Source organism: Salvelinus namaycush, chromosome 35 (genome assembly GCF_016432855.1).
Source record: "Salvelinus namaycush isolate Seneca chromosome 35, SaNama_1.0, whole genome shotgun sequence".
In the NCBI taxonomy this organism is placed as follows: domain Eukaryota; kingdom Metazoa; phylum Chordata; class Actinopteri; order Salmoniformes; family Salmonidae; genus Salvelinus; species Salvelinus namaycush.
In genome coordinates, this window is record NC_052341.1 from 2342753 (window position 1) to 2365530 (window position 22778).

At 42.4% G+C, this 22778-nt stretch overlaps 1 protein-coding gene across 3 annotated transcripts in view; it reads left to right on the forward strand.

Moving 5' to 3' along the window:
* LOC120030062 (nuclear protein localization protein 4 homolog) overlaps positions 1-22298 on the forward strand; it is a 34503-nt gene extending 12205 nt beyond the window's left edge. Inside the window, exons 9-16 of one of the 3 annotated variants that reach the window (XM_038975380.1) lie at positions 446-532; positions 3165-3363; positions 5609-5769; positions 12789-12860; positions 13718-13810; positions 14107-14223; positions 19278-19380; positions 19828-22298. In XM_038975380.1, the coding sequence (XP_038831308.1) occupies positions 446-532; positions 3165-3363; positions 5609-5769; positions 12789-12860; positions 13718-13810; positions 14107-14223; positions 19278-19380; positions 19828-19991 (996 nt within the window). In that variant the 3' untranslated portion in view covers positions 19992-22298. Of the gene's footprint in view, positions 1-445; positions 533-692; positions 1247-3164; positions 3364-5608; positions 5770-12788; positions 12861-13717; positions 13811-14106; positions 14224-19277; positions 19381-19827 lie in introns of those variants that run through there. The other 2 variants (XM_038975381.1, XM_038975382.1) reach the window with 2 other exon arrangements.
* Positions 22299-22778: the final 480 nt, after the last annotated feature.

Here is a 22778-nt window from a genome sequence, read left to right on the forward strand (position 1 = left end):
TTCTTTAATCAGGACAACAGTTTTCAGTTGTGCTAACATAATTGCAAAAGGGTTTTCTAATGATCAGTTAGCTAATCCAAGTGTATAATTTTAAAAGTCTTAACACAACGTGACATTGGAACACAGGAGTGATGGTTGCTGATAATGGGCCTCTGTACGCCTATGTAGATATTCCATTTTAAAAAATCAGCCGTTTCCAGCTACAATAGTCATTTACAACATTAACAATGTCTACACTGTATTTCTGATCAATTTGATGTTATTTTAAATGGACAAAAATGTCCTTGTTTTTGAAAGAAAAGCTCATTTTTAATTGACCCCACACTTTTGAACGTGTGTGTGATATATATTCATTCATTCTAAGGCTATTGGAAACAACTTTAAGCTAGATGTGTTTTATTTAGTTGGTTGAATTTGAGCTCTTGTGAATTCCTCCGTCCATCAGATCGCCACCCAGAACAGTATTGAGCTGGTAGAGGACCCTAAAGCTGCAGCCGTGGAGGAGATCGCAGCCAAACTGGGCCTGCGCAAGGTTAGACGACACCACTAGCAACAACTATGGACTTTATTTCTTCCCATATCCTTTCCCTGATCCAGTTTTTGAAATTGCCTAGTACCCTCCATATCTCTAAACTATTGTGCTCTTCAATATGTGTCCAGCTGACTTAGTGCCACATTTGTATTTATCACAGCATTGGAGGGGTAGTATCCTTTTCCATGTACAACCCTTCATCTGGGTCGTACCCACTTCACTCACGGGGAACAGGTATAGAAGAACATCTGGGTCGTCTCCCCCGTCACTCACGGGGAACAGGTATAGAAGAACGTCTGGGTCGTCTCCCCGTCACTCAGGGGGTACAGGTGTAGGAGAACATCTGGGTCGTACCCCCCAGTCACTCAGGGGGAACAGGTGTAGGAGAACATCTGGGTCGTACCCCTCGTCACTCGGGGAACAGGTACAGGAGAACATCTGGGTTGTGTCCCCGTCACTCGGGGAACAGGTGCAGGAGAACATCTGGGTCGTACCCCACCTCACTCAGGGGAACAGGTGCAGGAGAACATCTGGGTCGTACCCCACCTCACTCAGGGGAACAGGTGCAGGAGAACATCTGGGTCGTACCCCACCTCACTCAGGGGCAACAGGTGCAGGAGAACATCTATCTCAAGGCCATCAGACTGCTAAACAACAATCACCAACTCGGAGGCTGCTGCCTACATGGATACCCAGTCACTGGCCACTTTAACAAATGGATCACTAGTCACTTTAAAAAATGCCACTTTAATAATGTGTACATATCTTACATTACTCATATGTATTTACTGTATTTTATACCATCTATTGCGCCTTACCTATGCCACTCGGCCATCACTCATCAATATATTTATATGTACATATTCTCATCCACCCCTTTAGATTTGTGTGTATTAGGTAGTTGGGAAATTGTTAGATATTACTGCACTGTCGTCACCAGAAGCACAAGCATTTCGCTACACTGGCATTAACATATGCTAACCATGTCTGTGACAAATAAAATTTGATTTAAGGACAGCTACTGTCCAGTCTGACTGGCCCATCATTATAGACAACTGAGGCACTAATCAATATGGGGCATTCCCTAGATTCCTCAGTCTTTACAGGATAGTGGTTTTAAACCGCTTCCATATGCCCTCAGGCCATAGTGAATGTAATGTGTAGAAAGTTTACGCAACCATCATGGATTTTAAGAAAGAAACCCAATCGGTGTTCTTGCTGCTGTCCATACAGTGCATTCGGAACGTTTTCAGACCCTTTCCCTTTTTCATGTTATTTTATATATTTTGTTATTCTAAAAGGGATAAAACATTATTCCCTCATCAATCTATACACAATACCCCCATAATGACAAAGCAAAAACAGGTTTCTAGAAATGTTTGTTAATTTATTAAAAATGAAAAACCGTAAAAGCTTATTTACATAAGTATTCAGACTCCTTTCTATGAGAGTCAAAATTGAGTTCCGGTGCATCCTGTTTCCATTGATCATCCTTGATGTTTCTACAACTTGATTGGATGCATGCCAGAGCAAAAACCAAGCCATGTGGTCTTAGGAGTTGTCCGTAGAGCTCCGAGACAGGATTCTGTCGAGACACAGATCTGGGGAAGGTTACCATAACATTTCTGCAGCATTGAAGTTCCGCAATAACACAGCTGCCTGGCCAAACTGAGCAATCGTGAGAGAAGGACCTTGGTCAGGGAGGTGACCAAGAACCCGATTGTCACTGACATAGCTCCGGAGTTTGTAGAGATGGGAGAACCTTCCAGAAGGGCAACCATCTCTGCAGCACTCCACCAATCAGGACTTTATGGTAGTGGCCAGATAGAGGAAGGAAACCTGGCAACATCCCTACGGTGAAGCGTGGTGGTGGCAGCATCATGCTGTGGGCATGTTTTTCAGGGACTGGGAGACTAGTCAGGATTGAGGAAAAGATGAACCGAGCAAAGTACAGAGATCCTTGATGAAAACCTGCTCCAGGGCAGGACCTCAGACTAGGGCGAAGGTTCACCTTCCAGCAGGACAACGACACTAAGCACACAGCCAAGACAACGCAGGAGTGGCCTTGGACAAGTCTCTGAATGTCCTTGAGTGGCCCTGCCAGAGCCCGGACTTCAACCCGATCGAACATCTCTGGAGAGACGCTCCACATCCAACCTGACAGAGCTTGAGAGGATCTGCAAAGAATGGGAGAAACTCCCCAAGTACAGGCGTGCCAAGCTTTTAGTGTCATACCCAAGAAGACTCGAGGCTGTACTTACCAAAGGTGCTTCAACAAAGTACTGAGTAAAGGGTCTGAATACTTATGTAAATGTAATATTTCTGTTTTGTATTTTATATGTCGTTATGGAGTATTGTCTGTAGATTGAGGGGGGGAGGGGGGGGGGGCGGGACAATTTTTTAAATCAAGTTTAGAATAAGGTTGTAACAAAATGGGGGTAAAGTCAAGGGGTCTAAATACTTCCTGAATGCACTGTTACTATAGCTGTCCACACCAGAGAATTACGTTATGAATGTAGGTTACTCGACAAAAGTATAATATATATTCTTAGTCCAACAATGTGGAGTTTGATGAGCTGTGGTGAGCCTGACTTTGCTGACCATCGTTTTCCCTATGTGGTCTCTACTGAAGGTGGGGTGGATCTTCACTGACCTTCTCTCTGAGGACACCAGGATAGGCACGGTCAAATACACCAGGAACAAGGACTCGTACTTCCTAAGTGCGGAGGAGTGCATCACGGCTGGACACTTCCAGAACCAACAGTGTAACCCCTGCAGACTCTCACCCGACGGACACTTTGGGTCCAAGTTTATCACTGTGGTGGCCACAGGTACACGGACCTAACAAGGCCATCTAATGACTTCTACAACAGAATCCTACCAGACCAGAAGCAGGTGTAGATGTGTCCTAGTTGTCTGACTCACTCTAAAGCACTAGGTACAGTTGAAGTCGGAAGTTTACATACACTTAGGTCATTAAAACTCGTTTTTCAACCACTCCACAAATTTTTTGTTAGCAAACTATAGTTTTGGCAAGTCGGTTAGGACATCTACTTTGTGGATAACACAAGTCATTTTTCCAACAATTGTTTATAGACAGCTTATTTCACTTATAATTCACTATCACAATTTCAGTGGGTTAGAAGTTTACATACACAAAGTTGACTGTGCCTTTAAAACAGCTTGGAAAATTCCAGAAAATGATGTCATAGCTTTAGGAGCTTCTGATAGGCTAACTGACATAATTTGAGTCAATTGGAGGTGTACCTGTGGATGTATTTCAAGGCCTACCTTCAAACTCAGTGCCTCTTTGCTTGACATCATGGGGAAAAAGAAAAAAAATCAGCCAAGACCTCAGGAAAGAAATGTGCAGACCTCCACAAGTCTGGTTCATCCTTGGGAGCAATTTCCAAACGCATGAAGGTACCACGTTCATCTGGACAGACAATAGTACCCCGCGGCTGTCATACCGCTCGGGAAGGAGACGCGTTCTGTCTCCTAGAGATGAACGTACTTTGGGGCGAAAAGTGCAAATCAATCCCAGAACAACAGCAAAGGACCTTGTGAAGATGCTGGAGGAAACAGGTACAAAAGTATCTATATCCACAGTAAAACGAGTCCTATATCGACATAACCTGAAAGGCCGCTCAGCAAGAAAGAAGCCATTATCCAAATCGCCATTAAAAAAGCCAGACTACCGATTGCAACTGCACATGGGGACAAAGATTGTACTTTTTTGGGGAAATGTCCTCTGGTCTGATGAAACAAAAATAGAACTGTTTGGCCATAATGACCATCGTTATGTTTGGAGGAAAAAGGGGGAGGCTTGCAAGCTGAAGAACACCATCCCAATCGTGAAGCATGGGGGTGGCAGCATCATGTTGTGGGGCTGCTTTGCTGTAGGAGGGAGTGGTGCACTTCACAAAATAGATGGCATCATGAGGAAAGAAGTGTGGCTATATTGAAGCAACATCTCAAGACATCAGTCAGGAAGTTAAAGCTTGCTCGCAAATGGGTCTTCCAAATGGACAATAACCCCAAGCATACTTCCAAAGTTGTGGAAAATGGCTTAAGAACAACAAAGTCAAGGTATTGGAGTGGCCATCACAAAGCCCTGACCTCAATCATATAGAAAATGTGTGGGCAGAACTGAAAAAGCGTGTGCGAGCAAGGAGGCCTACAAACCTGACTCAGTTACACCAGCTCTGTCAGGAGGAATGGGCCAAAATTCACCCAAATTATTGTGGGAAGCTTGTGGAAGGCTACCCGAAACGTTTGACCCAAGTTAAACAATTTAAAGGGCAATGCTACCAAATACTAATTGAGTGTATGTAAACTTCTTACCCACTGAGAATGTGATGAAAGCTGAAATAAATAAATCATTCTCTCTACTATTATTCTGACATTTCACATTCTTAAAATAAAGTGGTGACCCTAACTGACCTAAGACGGGGAATTTTTACTTGGATTAAATGTCAGGAATTGTGAAACGGAGTTTAAATGTATTTGGCTAAGGTGTATGTAAACTTCTGACTTCAACTGTACATGGTGGACTTTGCATTGAGGATAGTAAAGCAGCATGTTGTTACAATACTTTACATTTTTTTTACTTTTTGTATTTAACTAGGCAAGTCAGTTAAGAACAAATTCTTATTCTACAATGACGGCCTACCCCGCCAACCCTAACCCAGACGATGCTGGGCCAGTTGTGCGCCGCCCTATGGGACTCGAACCTGGGTCTTTAGTGACGAGTGTTTGCACCGACCGACTCCATTTTGTTAATGTATACGAGTAATAAGAACAAACCTCTAGCCTGCATTCTCCTAACGGCTCACTTCAAGTTTGGGATGTGAACTTGGGTGTGAATGAAATGTTGTCCCATGGACTAATGAGATGTGTAAATTTCAGCACAACCATGGCCGTGATTCTATGAATATAATGTGGCTATCCTGGGCCTGCACTATTGTATAACGGATCAATCATGCTTACATGATGATGATGATGATGACTTACTGTCTTGTGATATTCCAGATGTTCTGTGAGGGTGACTGTGTGCCTCACTCCCTCTCCCTGCAGGTGGTCCTGATAACCAGGTGCACTTTGAGGGTTACCAGGTGTCTAACCAGTGCATGGCCCTGGTCAGAGATGAGTGTCTACTGCCCTGCCGAGACGCCCCTGAGCTGGGCTACGCTAAAGAGTCCAGCACGGAGCAGTACGTACCAGACGTCTTCTACAAGGTACAGTTACTTGGTAAACACGGGAGCTGGGGGAAGTCTGCAGCTCTCGTACAGCATTCTGAGACACACTAAACTCAGAAGGAGACGGTCGCTAAAATCTCTCACCACTCAGTCATTTTACTGCTCCTCATGTTTCTTTTTTAGGCTTAAATGGCAGTAACAAATGTTGCTTTTTAAAATGTCATCCAGTAGATTGAGTTAGCCTAAAGGGAACTCTGTGTGAATAAATGGTGTTAGCTTGGACCTGAGGTAAACCTAATTGGATTACTGCTTTATAGAACTAACATTTACATTTTTACATTTACATTTAAGTCATTTAGCAGACGCTCTTATCCAGAGCGACTTACAAATTGACACGGTGACATCACAGTGCAGCAGTCTGTGCATGTGACAAGACATCTTTCCAAGAATATGTGAATGACAGAATGAATGCAACCCAAAGTTCTTAATCTCTCTGTCTAGATCAGGGGTGGGCATCTCCAGTCCTCGAGGGCCTGATTCGTGTCACACTTTCCCCCCATCCCTAGCAAACACAGCTGATTAAACTAATTGCATTCTAAACTGAAGATCATGATTTGGTGATTATTGGAGTCAGGTGTGTTAGCTGGAGCTGGGGCAGACCTGTGGCACCAATCAGGCCCTCGAGGACTGGAATTGCCAACCCCTGGTCTAGGGCATAAGCACCTCCCTCATCCTCTCTGCCTAGGGCATAAGCACCTCTCTCATCCGCTCTCTGCCTAGGGCATAAGCACCTCTCTCATCCGCTCTCTGCCTAGGGCATAAGCACCTCTCTCATCCTGTATGTGAATCCATGATAACAATGACGGCGAAATCTGATTATCTGGAGGGACAATGAAGGCGGAACAACATGGTTGTGGATGGAATTGCAGGATCTCAACATGAGACCAACATGAGGACAAAGTGAGGGAAATGATCTCTGAGAAATTGAAGATGGATCACAGGAAGATTTGAGGTGGAGCAGGTGACAGGCCCAGGCCAATAGTAGGTAAAGTTCCTGAGGTTCAAGGACAAGGTAGCTGTTCTGGAAAGCGTCAAGAACTTGAGAGGAATGTGCATCTTCCTCAACGAGGACTATCCTGAAAATGTGCGCCAGAAGAGAAAATAACTTCTCTCGGCCATGAAAATTGCCAGAGCGCGTGGGGACATTGCTTACATCTGCTATGTCAGCCTCATTGTCCACCCTCGGCCTTGAGGCCGAAACGTAAAGCTTAATAAAGAGCAGCGATACTAGCAAGAGCAGTGTGCTATTTTATTTGTATTTTTTTCACACTCCCTCCCAAAAGCCAGGAAGGGATGGGAGCCAAACCTATGGGTTTGTAGCTTCAACCGCGCACCAACTGATTTAATGGACTGCTGATTATTTTTTTATTTTTTTCCTCTTGCTTTGTTTGTTGTTTTCCATATTCTGTCTGAGGCTACCCAGGAAAGGGCTGAAAACAGCCCATATTAATATATGTAGCCTTAGAAATAAGGTTCATGAAATCAATTACTTCAGATAACAACAATAATATATTAACCTTTTCTGAGACTTACTTCGATCATTCCTTTTGATACAGCAGTAGCAATACCAGGATATAACATATTTAAAAGAGACAGGAATACTTATGGGGGAGGTGTTGCTATATATCCCAAACTAAAATATAGACGCAACAATTTCAATGATTTTTACTGAGTTACAGTTCATATAAGGAAATCAGTCAATTGAAATAAATTCATTATGCCCTAATCTATGGATTTCACATGACTGGGCAGGGGAGCAGCCATGGGTGGGCCTGGGAGGGCTTAAGCCCACCCACTGGTGAGCAAGGCCCAGCCGATCAGAATGAGTTTTAAACCACAAAAGGGCTTTATTACAGACAGAAATACTTCTCAATTCCTTCAGCTGCTGGGTGGATGGTCTTAGACGATCCCGCAGGTGAAAAAGCCGGATGTGGAGGTCCTGGGCTGGCGTTGTTACACGTGGTCTGCATTTGAGGCCGGTTGGACGTGCTGACATTTTCTAAAATGACGGAGGCAGCTTATGGTAGAGAAATGGGTTAAATTCTCTGACAACAGTTCTGGTAGACATTCCTGCAATCAGCATGCCAATTGTACGCTCCCTCAACTTGAGACAACTGTGGCATTGTGTCGTGTGAGACAACTGCACATTTTAGTGGCCTTTTATTGTCCCCAGGACAAAGTGCACCTGTGTAATGATCCTACTGTTTAATCAGCTTCTTGATATGCCACACCTGTCAGGTGGATGGATTATCTTGGCAAAGGAGAAATGCTCACTAACAGGGATGGAACCAAATTTGCGCGAAATAAGCTTTTGGTGCGTATGGGACATTTCTTGGTCCCTTTTTATTTCAGCTCATGAAACATGGGACTAACACTTAACATGTTGCATTTTATATTTTTGTTCAGTATATATTCAGAGCCAAATCCCTGTAATGCTTAGAGAAGATCTTATGTCAAGTGTTATTGAAGTGTTGTGGTTGCAGGTTCATTTGGCACATCTAAAGCCTTTATTATGAGGTGTTACTATAGGCCAAGTGCTAACAGTCAGTATCTAAATAATATGTGTGAAATGCTTGATAGTGTATGTGATGTAAACAGAGAGGTATATTTTCTTGGGAACCAGAATATTCATTCATCAAACTGTCTGCTCAAGAGGAAGAAGATTATTTTTGTACCTATTAGATGCAGTGATCTATCTAGGAGAGCCAATGTTCCAAAGGCTTGGCCTAAAATGATATGTAAGAGATCATACAAAAGATTCTGCTGTGACTCTTATGTGTGTTAGTCTGATGTGATTCATAAGGAGTTTCCAGACGCTGCACTTGACGAATTTGCTTCTTCTAATTATTGATAAACATTCACCTGTTAACTTCTTATGGCTGCATCCCGCTACCGGGATCGATATGACAACAGCCAGTGAAAGTGCAGGGCGCCAAATTCAAACAACAGAAATCTCATAATTAAAATTCCTCAAACATACACGTCTTATATCATTTTAAAGGTAATCTTGTTGTTAATCCCACCAAAGTGTCCGATTTCAAATATGCTTTTCAGCGAAAGCACTACAAACAATTATGTTAGGTCACCACCAAACCACAATAAGCACAGCCATTTTTCCAGCGAAATATAGCAGTCACAAAATGCAGAAATAGAGATAAAATTAATCACTAACCTTTGATTATCTTCATCAGACAACACTCATAGGACTTCATGTTACACAATACATGCACGTTTTGTTTGATAAAGTTCATATTTATAACAAAAAATCTGAGTTTACATTGGCGTTCCAAAAACATCAAGTGATTTTGCATAGCCACATCGTTTCAACAGAAATACTCATCATAAATGTAGATGGTAATACAAGTTATACACATGGAATTATAGATATACCTCTCCTTAATGCAACCGCTGTGTCAGATTAAAAAAAATAAAAACTTTACGGAAAAAGCAACCCATGCAATAATCTGAGACGGCGCTCAGAAATATAATAAAATTAGCTGCCGTTTTGGAGTCAACAGAAACCAGAAAATACATGATAAATATTTCCTTACCTTTGATGAACTTCATCAGAATGCAGTCCTAGGAATCCCAGGTCCACAATAAATGCTTGATTTGTTCGATAATGTCCATTTATTTATGTCCAATTAGCTACTTTGGTTAGCGCGTTTGGTAAACAATTCCAAAGTCACAAAGCGCATCCACTATAACGTGACGAAATGTCCAAAAGTACCGTAACAGTCAGTAGAAACATGTCAAACGATGTACTAAATCAATCTTTAGAATGTTGTTAACATACATCTTGAATAACGTTCCAACCGGAGAATTAGATTGACTTCAGATGAGAGGTGGAACGGAGGTCCTCCTCATGTGAACGCGCATGGTGAAAGCATGGTCAGCTCGTGGCAGTGGTGACTAATTCCTGTCTCCTTCGGCCCCCCTTCACATTAGAGTCATCAGACACAGTTCTATTGACTGTTGACATCTAGTGGAAGCCGTAGGAAGTGAAAACCCATCAATATCTCGCTGTAATTTCATGCCATATGAGTTCTGTTATACTCACAGACATAATTCAAACAGTTTTAGAAACTCTTTAAAAAACTGTAGGATTTTTGTTGTTATTGACCAAATACAATGCTATTTCTCTGTAAACAAATTGACAACAGACTTTCAGCATGCTTATAGAGAAGGGCACTCAACATGTACTGCACTGACACAAATGACTGAGTTGGTTGAAATAAATTGATATTTAGAAGGTTGTGGGAGCTGTACTGTTAGATTTAAGTGACGCCTTCGATATTATTGACCATAACCTGTTGAAAACGTATGTTTTATGGCTTTTCAACCAATGGCATATTGTGGCTTCAGATCTATCAATCGAATATAACTTTTCTTTAATGGAAGCTTCTCTAATGTCAAACATGTAGGGTGTGGTGTACCGCACGGCAGCTCTCTTGGCCCTCTACTCTTTACTATTTTTATCAATGACCTGCAACTGGTATTAAACAAACCCTGTGTGTCCACGTATGCTGATTCAACCATATACGTGTCAGCAACCACAGATAATGAAGTCACTGAAACCCTTAACAAAGGAGTTGCAGTCAGTTTTGGAATGGTTGGCCAGTAATAAACTGGTCCTGAACATCTCTAAAACTAAGAGTATTGTATTAGGGTACAAATCATTCCCTAAGTTCTAGACCTCAGCTGAATCTGGTAATGAATGTTGTGGCTGTTGAACAAGTTGAGGGGACTAAATTACTTGGCGTTACTTTAGATTGTAAACTGTCATGGTCAAAACATATACAGTACCAGTCAAGTTTGTACACACCTACTCATTCAAGGGTTTTTATTTTCACTATTTTCTACATTGTAAGATAATAGTGAAGACATCAAAACTATGAAATAACACATGGAATCATGTAGTAACCAAAAAAGGGTTAACCAATCAAAATATGTTATTTGAGTTTCTTCAGAGTAAGCCACCCTATGCCTTGACAGTTTTCACTCTTGGCATTCTCTCAACCAGCTTCATGAGGAATGCTTTTCCAACAGTCTTGATGTAGTTCCCACATGCTGAGCGCTTGTTGGCTGCTTTTCATTCACTCTCCGGTCCAACTCTTCCCAAACCATCTCAATTGGGTTGAGGTCGAGTGATTGTGGAGGCCACGTCATCTGATGCAGCACTCCATCACTCTCTTTGGTCAAATAGCCCTTACACAGCCTGGGGTTGTGTTGGGGCATTGTCCTGTTGAAAAACAAATGATTGTCCCTCTAAGCGCAAACCAATAAATCACAGACCGTGTCACCAACAAAGCACCCACACACACACCATCACACCACCTCCATGCTTCACGGTGGGAACCACAGATCGTCCTTTCACCTACTCTGCATCTCACATAGACACGGCGGTTGGAACCAAAAATCTCAAATTTGGACTCATCAGACCAAAGGACAGATTTCCACCGGTCTAATGTCCATTGCTTGTGTTTCTTGGCCCAAGCAAGTCTCTTCTTGTTGGTGTCCTTTAGTAGTGATTTCTTTGCAGAAATTTGACCATGACGGCCTGATTTAACAGTCTCCTCTGAACAGTTGATGTGTCTGTTACTTGAACTCTGAAGGATTTATTTAGGCTGCAATCTGAGGTGCAGTTAACTCTAATGAACTTGTCCTCTACAGCAGAGGTAACTTTGGGTCTTCCTTTCCTGTGGCGGTCTTCATGAGAGCCAGCTTCATCATTGCGCTTGATGGTTTTTGCAACTGCACTTAATATTAAGTTCTTGAAATATTCTGTATTGACTGACCTTCATGTCTTAAAGTAATGATGGACTGTCGTTTCTGTTTGCTTATTTGAGCTGTTTTTGCCTTAATATGGACTTTTACCAAATAGGGTCATCTTCTGTATACCACCCCTACCTTGTCACAAGACAACTGATTGTCTCAAATGCATTAAGAAGGAAAAAAATTCCACTAATTAACTTTGAACAATGCACACCTGTTAATCGAAATGCATTCCAGGTGAAGCTGGTTGAGAGAAGGCTAAGAGTGTGCAAAGCTGTCATCAAGGCAAAGGGTGACTACTTTGAAGAATCTCAAACAAATCAACATCTATTTTATATTTAACACTTTTTTTGGTGACTACCTGATTCCATATGCGTTATTTCATAGTTTTGATGTCTTCACTATTATTCTAAAATGTAGAAAATATTAAAAATAAACCCTGGAATGAGGCGCTGTGTCCAAACTTTTGACTGGTACTGTAGATTCAATAGTTGTAAAGATGGGGAGAGGTTTGTCCATGATAAAGAGATGCTCTGTTTTTTTGACACCACACTTCAAAAAGCAAGTCCTGCAGGTTCTAGTTTTGTCTTACCAGTCGTGTGGTCAAGTGGTGCAGGGAAAGATCTAGTTAAGCTGCAGCTGCCCAGAACAGAGCGGCACATCTTGCTCTTCATTGTAATCAGAAGGCTAATTGAAATACTATGCATGCCAGTCTCTCTTGGTTAAGTGTTGAGAGACTGACTGTATCACTTATTTTTATGAGAAACAATATGTTAAATTCCAAATGGTTTGCGTAGTCAACTTACACACAGCTCTGACACGCACACACTTACCCCACCAAACATGCCACCAGGGGTCTTTTCACTGTCCTCATCCAAAACAAATTCAAGGATGCAGTAGGTATTATATAGAGCCATGGAACTCTCTTTCGTCTCCTATTGCTCAAATGAACAGCAAACCTGGTTTCAAAAAACACCAAGCAACGCCTCGCAGCACAACGTCTCTCCCCTATTTGACCTAGATATTTTGTGTATGTATTGATGTGCCATTGTATGTAGTTCTGTCCTTGTCTATTAATGTTCTGTATTATGTCATGTTTCATGTACTGTGTGGACCACAAACAGCTAATGGGGATCCTAATAAAATGCCAAATAACTATTGAACAGTTACAGCTGTCCTATTTCTCTCCATTGATTGTCATTTTTCTTCATCCCCCTCAACAGGACAAAGATAAATTTGGCAATGACATCACATATTTAGCCCGACCCCTTCCTGTGGAGTACCTTATCATAGATGTAAGTATGAAAGAATGTGGGTGTGTACATTGCTGTTTTTTATGCGGGTTAAAGAAGGGAATCAACCAATGACATGAGGAGTGGTAGGGCAGGTTTTAAAGTTTAGGATACATAGCAGGGCCAGTCAACTGAAATACGCTTCTGTCCATTAATATTAGTTCATTTACATTCTCCATCTAACTAGCAAGTGTTTCACATTTCTAGTTGCTATGTGTGTTTTACGAACAACTAAATTGATCAACTGAAGCTTTGCCCGACGCTGTAAAGATGTCCTTCTCCTTCCACAACAATGTTGTAAAATATGGGCAGCTCCACGCCATACAGAAAGATCCACGTCACCATAACTCTAACCTATCATGGGGTTGTTTTGTCCAATGATGAGCCAATGAAAATAAAGAACTAGATGGACTCGCCAAATATTTACTGGCACCAGCTGAGAGCACTTTGTTACTTCTCTTGTATTCCTCTCTGTTGTCGTCTCGTGGTCTTCTCTGTTGTCGTCTCGTGGTCCTCTCTGTGTTCATATTCAACTGACATCTGTTGTCTTGGTTCTACATCTCGCTGATGTCAAAGGGACTCCCAAGATGGAACTGTCTTCCAGTCAGTTAACTCCTCTCTAACTAGCAGACTGCGCTATGGGATTCATTTAAGATATTCTTTGAGTTATGGTTTCAAATGTTTTCGGAAAATGAGCAGAGGGACTCGGCTGTCCTAGCTGCAGGGAGAAGCTGGTTCCACCATTGTGGTGCCAGGACAGAAGTTTTAACTGGGCTCAGTAGGAGAGGTGGGGAGGGCCAAGACAAGAGGTTCCAGTCAGTTAACTTTGTTTCTCACTCCTTCTTTCCATCTCTATCCAGATAACCACCACCTTCCCCAAGGACCCCCAGTACACCTTCAGCTCCACACCACGCTTTCCCATAGAGAACAGAGATATCCTGGGAGAGACACAGGTACACATTGACACACACACAACAGCTAAATTGGTTGTTCTCATGGGTGGGGTTTTGTATTTTGTTTTCTTTCAGTGGTCAAAGAATGACCTACATACAGAAGGCTCCGAAAAGTGTTTTTCTGACTTTTTTAACCTACTTTGGCAACAGCCATTATTTCTCTGTTTCGATCTGACCTGATCGCATGATTGTCTGCCAATTCATCCTAAGAGTCCCTGGGCTATGGGGGTCACAGGAAGTTATTATTCTTGATCATATTCCATGTTTTCCCCTTCCTGTGTGTGTGTGTGTGACAGGATTTCCACAGTTTAGCTACGTACCTGTCCCAGTGCACCTCTACTGTATTCCTGGACATGGTGTCTGACTTCCACCTGCTCCTCTTCCTGGTCACCAATGAGGTCATGCCTCTCAGAGTAAGTTCTGTACAGACACACACACAATCCCCACACACCCATACTCTCACTCACTCACATACAGACTTGTACACTAGGGTTGGGCGAATTTGCAATTACGTTTATCAACAAGAGAGAACAAAACAATTGCAAAATATACTAATGGAATAGGAAGTTTAAACAAACCTTATGTTTCTGCTTGACCAAAGTGTAGGCAAAGTAAATTGTGCTACAATCAGATAAAATAAAAGGATCATTTATAACACTTAGAAACAAATGAACAATGGCAAATGTTAAAAACGAATAGGCCTATTAGGATATGCCTTTTACCTATCAAACTGTACAAATCCTAAATATAGGCCTACAAGTTACAACATTTTAAGAAATTAGTGTGAACCAAATAAGTACATAAATAACCTAGAGTCGTGAGTGGAGGGGGGAAGAACACGTTGAAAATAAGTCTCATGGTTTTGACAGAATATTTTAGCCTATCCTATACTCATGTATTAGGCCTATTTGAGAAGGTTCGGTCACACACATTTCCTCGGTGGCAAAGGTCCGGATGGATGTTGTCATTTCTTTGGAGTAGGAACAATAGCCTACACTTGATACGTCTATAATATTCATTTTTAAAAGGTAAGGAAATACTAAGTGATATCCGGGTATTTTTATGGACAAGAGAATCACAGCCCTACCTATTTGATCATCTTTCTGCAGTCTAGACTAGATACGGAAAAATTATTAGCAATGTATCCATTATATTGCTTTCTTCCCGCCAATTGACCCTTCCATGCACAACACATGCTCCTCCAGAGGGGGAAAACAATGGTATTTGGACAATCGTATGTCAGCGATGTTTATTAGTGTTTTCACGATATCCGAATTTTGACTTTAATACCAATAACAAGTTTAGGGTCACTTTATTCGGAAGCGATACTCGATACGGAAACGATACCTCGTCAAAAAACGAATGTGTATCACAGATACCTTTTTTTTTGTAGGGGCAAGCATCAGAAAACCAGTCAGTATCTGGTGTGACCACCTTTTTGCCTCATGCAGCGCGACACATCTCTTTCGCATAGAGTTGATCAGTCTGTTGATTGTGGCCTGTGGAATACTGTCCCACTCTTGTTCAATTGCTGTGTGAAGTTGCTGGATATTGGCGGAAACTGGAACATGCTGTCGTACATGTCAATCCAGAGCATCCCAAGCATGCTCAATGGGTGACATGTCTGGTGAGTATGCAGGCCATGGAAGAACTGGGACATTTTCAACTTCCAGAAATTGTGTACAGATCCTTGCGACATGGGGCTCATGCTGAAACAAGAACGAATGGAGGGCGGGTGAATGGCACGACAATGGGTCTCAGGATCTCGTCACGGTATCTCTGTGCATTCAAATTGCCATCAATAAAATGCAGTTGTGTTCGTTGTCCATAGCTTAATTCTGCCCATACCATAACTCCACTGCCACCATGGGGGCACTCTGTTCATAACGTTGGCATTAGAAAACCGCTTGTCCACACGACATCTACTCCGTACAGTTGAAGCCGATATTCATCTGCGAAGAGCACACTTCTCCAGCGTGCCAGTGGCCATCTAAGGTGAGCATTTGCCCACTAAAGTCACTTACAATGCTAAATTACAGTCAGGTCAAAACCCTGCTGAGGGCGACGAGCTTCCCGGAGACAGTTTCTGACAGTTTCACCAGCTGTACGGGTGGCTGGTCTGATGATCCCGCAGATGAAGAAGCTGGATGTGGAGGTCCTGGGCTGGCGTGGTTGAACGTGGTCAGCGGTTGTGAGGCCGGTTGGACGATCTGCTATTTTCTCTGAAACAATGTTGCAGGGGGCTTATGGTAGAGAAATGAACATAAAATTATCTGGCAACAGCTCTGGTGGACATTCCTGCGGTCAGCATACCAATTGCACACTCTCTCAACTTGAGACATCTGTGGCATTATGTCGTGGGAGACAACTGCCCATTTTAGTGGCCTTTTATTGTCCCCAGCACAAGGTGCACCTGTGTAATGATCATGCTGTTTAATCAGCTTCTTGATATGCCACACCTGTCAGGTAGATGGGTTATCTTGGCAAAGGAGAAATGCTCACCAACAGGGATGTAAACAAGCTTTTTGTGCATTCGGGGAAATTCCTGGGATCCATTTCAGCTCATGAAACAGCATCAACACTTGATTGCGTTTATATTTTTGTTCGGTGTATATTGCTGTCATAGCAAGTTAGGAGTGCATTTCACACACTTCTGAGTTGGAAAAGTACTGAAGTTTCGGTATATCGGGCAAAACTAATGTTTGTACAGGAAGATGGAACGATGTGTCATTCCAGACACCGCCCAACCGTATTGCGCACACACTCAGTCTCTCACACTCTCAAACCAAATACGTTCAAGCACAATGTTTTGGTTTGTTGCCACGCTGCAAAAGGTTCAGATTATCACCACGTTTGTCCAATGTGGAAATGATTTAATGTCTTAACTTGTCAGGAAGTTTTTCCTTACAATCTCTTTGTTCACAGAAAAGCTTCTATATTGCAATAGTCTACACACCAGTGAGATACAATGGATTTTACACCGCCTACTACGATTCCCAGAGTGCATTCTAACTCCCAGGGTGCAATGCTTCGCCCATGACTGCTGGCTGGCTAGTGGCTACTTCTAGCAAGCCCAGATCGATGTGATGTAGTCTAAGTGCATTGTTGTCATAGTGAAGTTAAGAGTGCATTTCACATTTACTTTTGGCTTGTGATAATATTATTATAACGCTCACATAAATTCATGTTAAATTTAATTTAATATTGCCTTCAGAAAGTATTCATACCACTGGACTTATACCACATTTTAGTTGTTACAGCATTAATAAAACATGTATTAGAGTTTTTCTCACCCATCTACACACATTACCCCATGATGACAAAGTGAAAAGATCATTTTAAACATTTTTGCAAATGTATTGAGTCAGCCTTGAGTCGATACATGTTAGCACTTTTTATGGGCAGCGATTACATCTGGTGAGTCTTTCTGGGTAGGTCTCTTAGAGCTGTGAGTCTTTCTGGGTAGGTCTCTCTAAGAGCTGTGAGTCTTTCTGGGTAAGTCTCTTAGAGCTGTGAGTCTTTCTGGGTAAGTCTCTTAGAGCTGTGAGTCTTTCTGGGTAAGTCTCTTAGAGCTGTGAGTCTTTCTGGGTAAGTCTCTTAGAGCTTTGCACACCTGCATTGTACAATATTTGCACATTCAAGTTCTGTCAAGTTTTTTTTATTGATCATTGCTACAGACATTTTCAAGTCTTGTCATAGGTTAACTATACGGAACAATGATTTTACTGAGTTATGTCAGCTTAGCTTAGCACCCTCCCCAAACGCCTTAGACTCTAAAGAATTAATCAGCTTCTTGATATGACAAACCTGTCAGGTGGATGGATTATCTTGGCAAAGGAGAAATGCTCACTAACAGGGATGCAAACACATTTGTGCACAACATTTTAAAGAAATAAGCTTTTTTGTGCTTATTGAACATTTCTTGGATCTTTTATTTCAGCTCATGAAACATCGGACCAACACTTTACATGTTGCGTTTTATATTTTTTGTTCAGTGTAGATTTAAGTCAACTGTATCTAGGCCACTCAATGTCATCTTGGAAAGCAACTCCAGTGTATATTTGACCTTGTGTTTTAGGTTATTGTCCTGCTAAAAGGTGAATTTGTCACCCAGTGTCTGTTGGAAAGCAGACTGAACCAGGTTTTCCATTAGGATTTGCTTAGCTCTGTTCCGTTTATTTTTATCCCCCAAAAAACTCCCTTGTCCTTGCCGATGAGAAGCATACCCATAACATGATGCAGCCACCACCATGCTTGAACATATGAAGTGTTACTCAGTGATGTTTTCTTGGATTTTTTCCCCCAAACATTATGCTTTGTATTCAGGACATAAATTTAATTTCTTTGGCACATTTTACTTTAGTGCCTTATTGCAAACAGGATGCATGTTTTGGAATATTTATTTTCTGTGCAGGCGTCCTTTTCACTTTCATTTAAGTTAGTATTGTGGAGCAACTACAATGTTGATCCATCCTCAGTTTTCTCCTATCTCAGCCATTAAACTCTGTGACTTTTAAAGTCACCATTGGCCTCATGGTGAAATCCCAGAACTGTTTCCTTCCTTTCTGGCAACTGAGTTAGGAAGGACGCCTGTATCTTTGTAGTGACTTGGTTTATTCATACAGCACCCAAAGTGTAAGTAATAACGTCACCATGCTCAAAGGGATATTCACTCTTTTTACCCATCTACCAATAGGTGTCCTTACTTGTGAGGCATTGGAAAACCTCCCTGGTCTTTTGTGGTTGAATCTGTGTTTTGAAATTCACTGCTCGACTGAGGGACCTTACCTTTATCTGTATGTGTGGGGTACAGCGATTGAGGTAGTCATTGAAAAATGTCACACTATTACATAGTGAGTCCATGCAATTTATGTGACTTGTTAAGCACATTTTTACGCCTGATCTTATTTAGGCTTGACATAACAAAGGGGTTGAATAATTATTGACTCAAAACATTTTAAGCTTTATATTTTTAATTCCACTTTGACATTATGGGGTATTGTGTGTAGGCCAGTGACACAATCTCAATTTAATCCATTTAAAATCCAAACCGTAAAACAACAATGTCTCAGGGTGTGAATACTGTACAGGAAGATGGAACGATGTTTCCTTCCAGACATCGCTCAACCGTATTGTGCGCGCACACACACACAAACCAAACATTTTCAAGCACTGTGTTTTGTTTTGTTGTCACGCTACAAAATGTTCAGATTATCACCACGTTTTTGTTCAATGTGGAAATGATTGTGTATTTGTCAACAGTACGCCCCCCCCCCCCCCCCCCCCCCCCCTCAATCTCTTTGTTCATGGCAGCTTGGCTCTAAATCCTTGATTGATGTCATCTATCGTTAACAATCGTTAAAAATCACGATGTTTCCCTGCATTTGATTGGGGTTATCTTGGCGTGGCCAGAAAAGAGTTACGTAATGTATTTTTACCCAAATATGTTCTAATTATCTGTTCCCAGGACAGCATTGGTCTGCTGTTGGACGCTGTGAAGACTAAAGACGAGGAGCTGGCTCAGACCTGGAAGAAGTCTGAGCAGTGGGCCACTATCGAGCAGTTGTGCAGTAAGTACCGCTGGCCGTCCAGGTAGGGCACTGACATGCCTTAGTGGAAATTATTACATTTCTGTCACTGTTGAAGAGTAATGGATTGTTATTTGTTTCTTAATTCCATTATTTCACTTTTAGATTAGTGTATATTGTTGTGTTTTGTTAGATATTACTGCACTGTTGGAGATAGGAACACAAGCATTTCACTACACCCACAATAACCTGCTAAATATGTGTATGTGACCAATACATTTTGATTTGATTTTGGATCTGATTTTAAAGTGATTGAGTTAAACTTGTCTTGCATTCAATTCAGTAGAACTTTATTGACCACAAAGATACATTTGGTTGGAGCTCATTTCATGTATCATCCCTACATATAAAAAGGAAGTCTGAAAAGTCCTTCCTGGTAAGAGTCACCGCCACTCATGTCCCTGACCCCTCTCTCCCTCCTCTCCCCAGGCACGGTGGGTGGGCAGTCATCGGCCCCTCAGGAGTACGGGGCCATGGGTGGGGGCCCCTCTACCCCAGCATCCTCCTCAGCGATGTGGTCCTGCCTCCACTGCACCTTTATGAACCAGCCCGGCACAGAGCTCTGCGAGATGTGCAGCCTGCCGAGGGGTTAAACCCCATCCCTACCCTGGCCCCCTGCCATGTTTCCCTAACCCCTCTACCCACCCGCTTCCCTTATCCACCAACGACTTCGCACCGGGATTGGATACTGCAAACAGCTGCGTGATTGGATGTCTCCTCTTGGCCCTTGGCCCCCCTGTCCATCCAATCTCAGACTGCTATGGGGTTGACAAGCGCAAAACGATGGCATTTGTTTACACCAAATCAAATGATTTAACAAATAATGACTGTGCTCTCATCTCTCTCACGCGCTCTCTGCCGTGGCCCCTGACTGAGACTGTCTGGGACATGTTTAGCTGAAAGCACTCTGGCAACAAGGCTTCGTCCCTCTTCCTCCCCATGGTTCCTTATGTTCCTCCATGACCTGGCGCCAATAAATGTTGCTGTACTTCAGGACAACAGCAAAGGAAAGACTCAATCATTTTAAGTTATATCTCACTCACACCGACCAGTGCCCCCTTTCGCTCTCGCGACTTATTCTGGAAAGTCTGTGTAAATAATATACATTACTTGAGGAAGGATTGATTGCTGTTTATTTAATTGCACATTAAGCATTTTTGTTTTCCTGATTTGTAGCTACAGTATCTATCGGGTCTGTGTTTCTCATTTCTCCAAGAGTTATCAGACACTAACGGTCTATCCAGAAGATCTCTTGATTGGCCCAAACCTCTTCACAGAGTTATTCAATTAAACGATCAGGCACTAGCATAAACCTAGCTGCTTTATTTGAGTGTTTTCTATTGCAGGAGTGATGTGTTCTCGGTTGCTCAGGCACTTCCCCTAAGTTGATGCCCTGCCCTCAGGAGTGATGGTCCTAGCATTAATGAAACCATTCGATTTTGGGTTATTTGTTAACTTTGATAAAGTTTTGAAGCTCCAGTTGAAGCTTATAGTACGCCATGTTTGTTTTGTTGGTAGCTATTGAGATGCTTGCTTACTGGGTTAGCTACCATCACTGCATCTCTCTCTTTCTCTCCTTCCCAGTCTTGCATCTGTTCTCCTCTTTCAACTGGCGCCCATCCAGAGGGGCCAGAGAGTATGGAATGCTTTTTATTCCTCCGACGGTCCCTATGGATCTCCATCACTCTGCCTTCAAAGACACTATAGGTCACAGGTCAACATAGCGGAGAGAGAAAGGTGCCTTAATGGTCTATGCCTTTTAGCAGGCCAATGTGCTGTGCACCTGGGATGGAGAGAGGAAGAAAGATGGCAAGGGAAACGGGGAGGGGGGAAAAGAGGGATTGTGAAGGAACTGGGAAAGATGGTGGCCAGGCAAGGTTAAAGAGCTCAGGGTGTGTTTGCTTCTGTTACGGAGAACCAATATTTTCTCTCCACACTAAAAGCTGTAAAACTGAACTCATTCCAACAGTAATTATTTGACGTCAAATAACTGATGTCCACAGCACAATCAATTCAGTAGGGAATGTTTTCTCTTCTCATGTCCCCTTTTTAGATACAGATTACAATGATCTAGGTACACCATTTAATGTCTGAGAATATGAATGGGTTAGTGGTTAGCATGAACAAGTACCTATTCCCCACAGTATCTCTTGGTCAGCACAGGGGAGGTGTCTGTGTTATTTCACACAGAACGCTGATTCAATTAATTCAGCTTTATATTCTTATAAAGTGCCCAAAACTTGACACTGCTATTTTGATGGCATTCAATGAAGTATTTGGTTTGAATAGGTTTTTGTTGTTAGATTTTTGCTCCCTAATTTGACACTGTAGCAGTCAGATTTAGTCTAACAGATACCTCAACTTTTTTCCAGCATTCAAGTATTTCCTGGAGAGTTGTAGCGAGCGCATGTCCAAGCGGTTGAGCCTGTCGTCACTTGAGGTTTTCCTCCATTTTGGGGCTGATTGATCCTTGTCAGTTGAATGGAGAGGTGGGGTCATGGGTTTCAAATTATGCTTTTTTTTATCCCAGATTAGCTTTTTTTTGTAAGCGCTCAGGAGTAAGTTCCATTGAAAAAGTAGTTTTTATTTTGTAGATTTAATTTGAGAATGGTTGAAGGTTATTTTGCCCATTTCTATCCACTTCCCCCTGTGTGAGTTGTTGAGAACGATGATCTTAAAATGCATAAAATAAGTCCCAGCTCTGGTCCAGGGAGTTACGAGTGCGGCTTGTTGATGCTGAATTTCAGCCACACGTAACACCCTGGACCAGAGCTACATAAAACGTCCCACTCTGAGCTGAAGAATTGGACCCTGAAAGAAAGTTGTATGATGCTGTAGACCTGAATTTTAATTTAATATCAGAAATACCAGTAAAACAATAAACAATTCCTATCAATGAAGCACCGTGTTTGTTTTTTTGTACCTTTTAGGCTGATTTTTGTCCTCTTAACGGAGTGGTTAAAGTCGGGCCTCCATCTGCGGCAGGTAACCTAGCGGTTAGGAGCGTTGGGCTAGTAACCAGCAGGTAACCTGGCGGTTAGGAGCGTTGGGCTAGTAACCAGCAGGTAACCTAGCGGTTAGGAGCGTTGGGCTAGTAACCAGCAGGTAACCTGGCAGTTAGGAGCGTTGGGCTAGTAACCAGCACGTAACCTAGCGGTTAGGAGCGTTGGGCTAGTAACCAGCAGGTAACCTAGCGGTTAGGAGCGTTGGGCTAGTAACCAGCAGGTAACCTAGCGGTTAGGAGCGTTGGGCTAGTAACCAGCAGGTAACCTAGCGGTTAGGAGCGTTGGGCTAGTAACCAGCAGGTAACCTAGCGGTTAGGAGCGTTGGGCTAGTAACCAGCAGGTAACCTAGCGGTTAGGAGCGTTGGGCTAGTAACC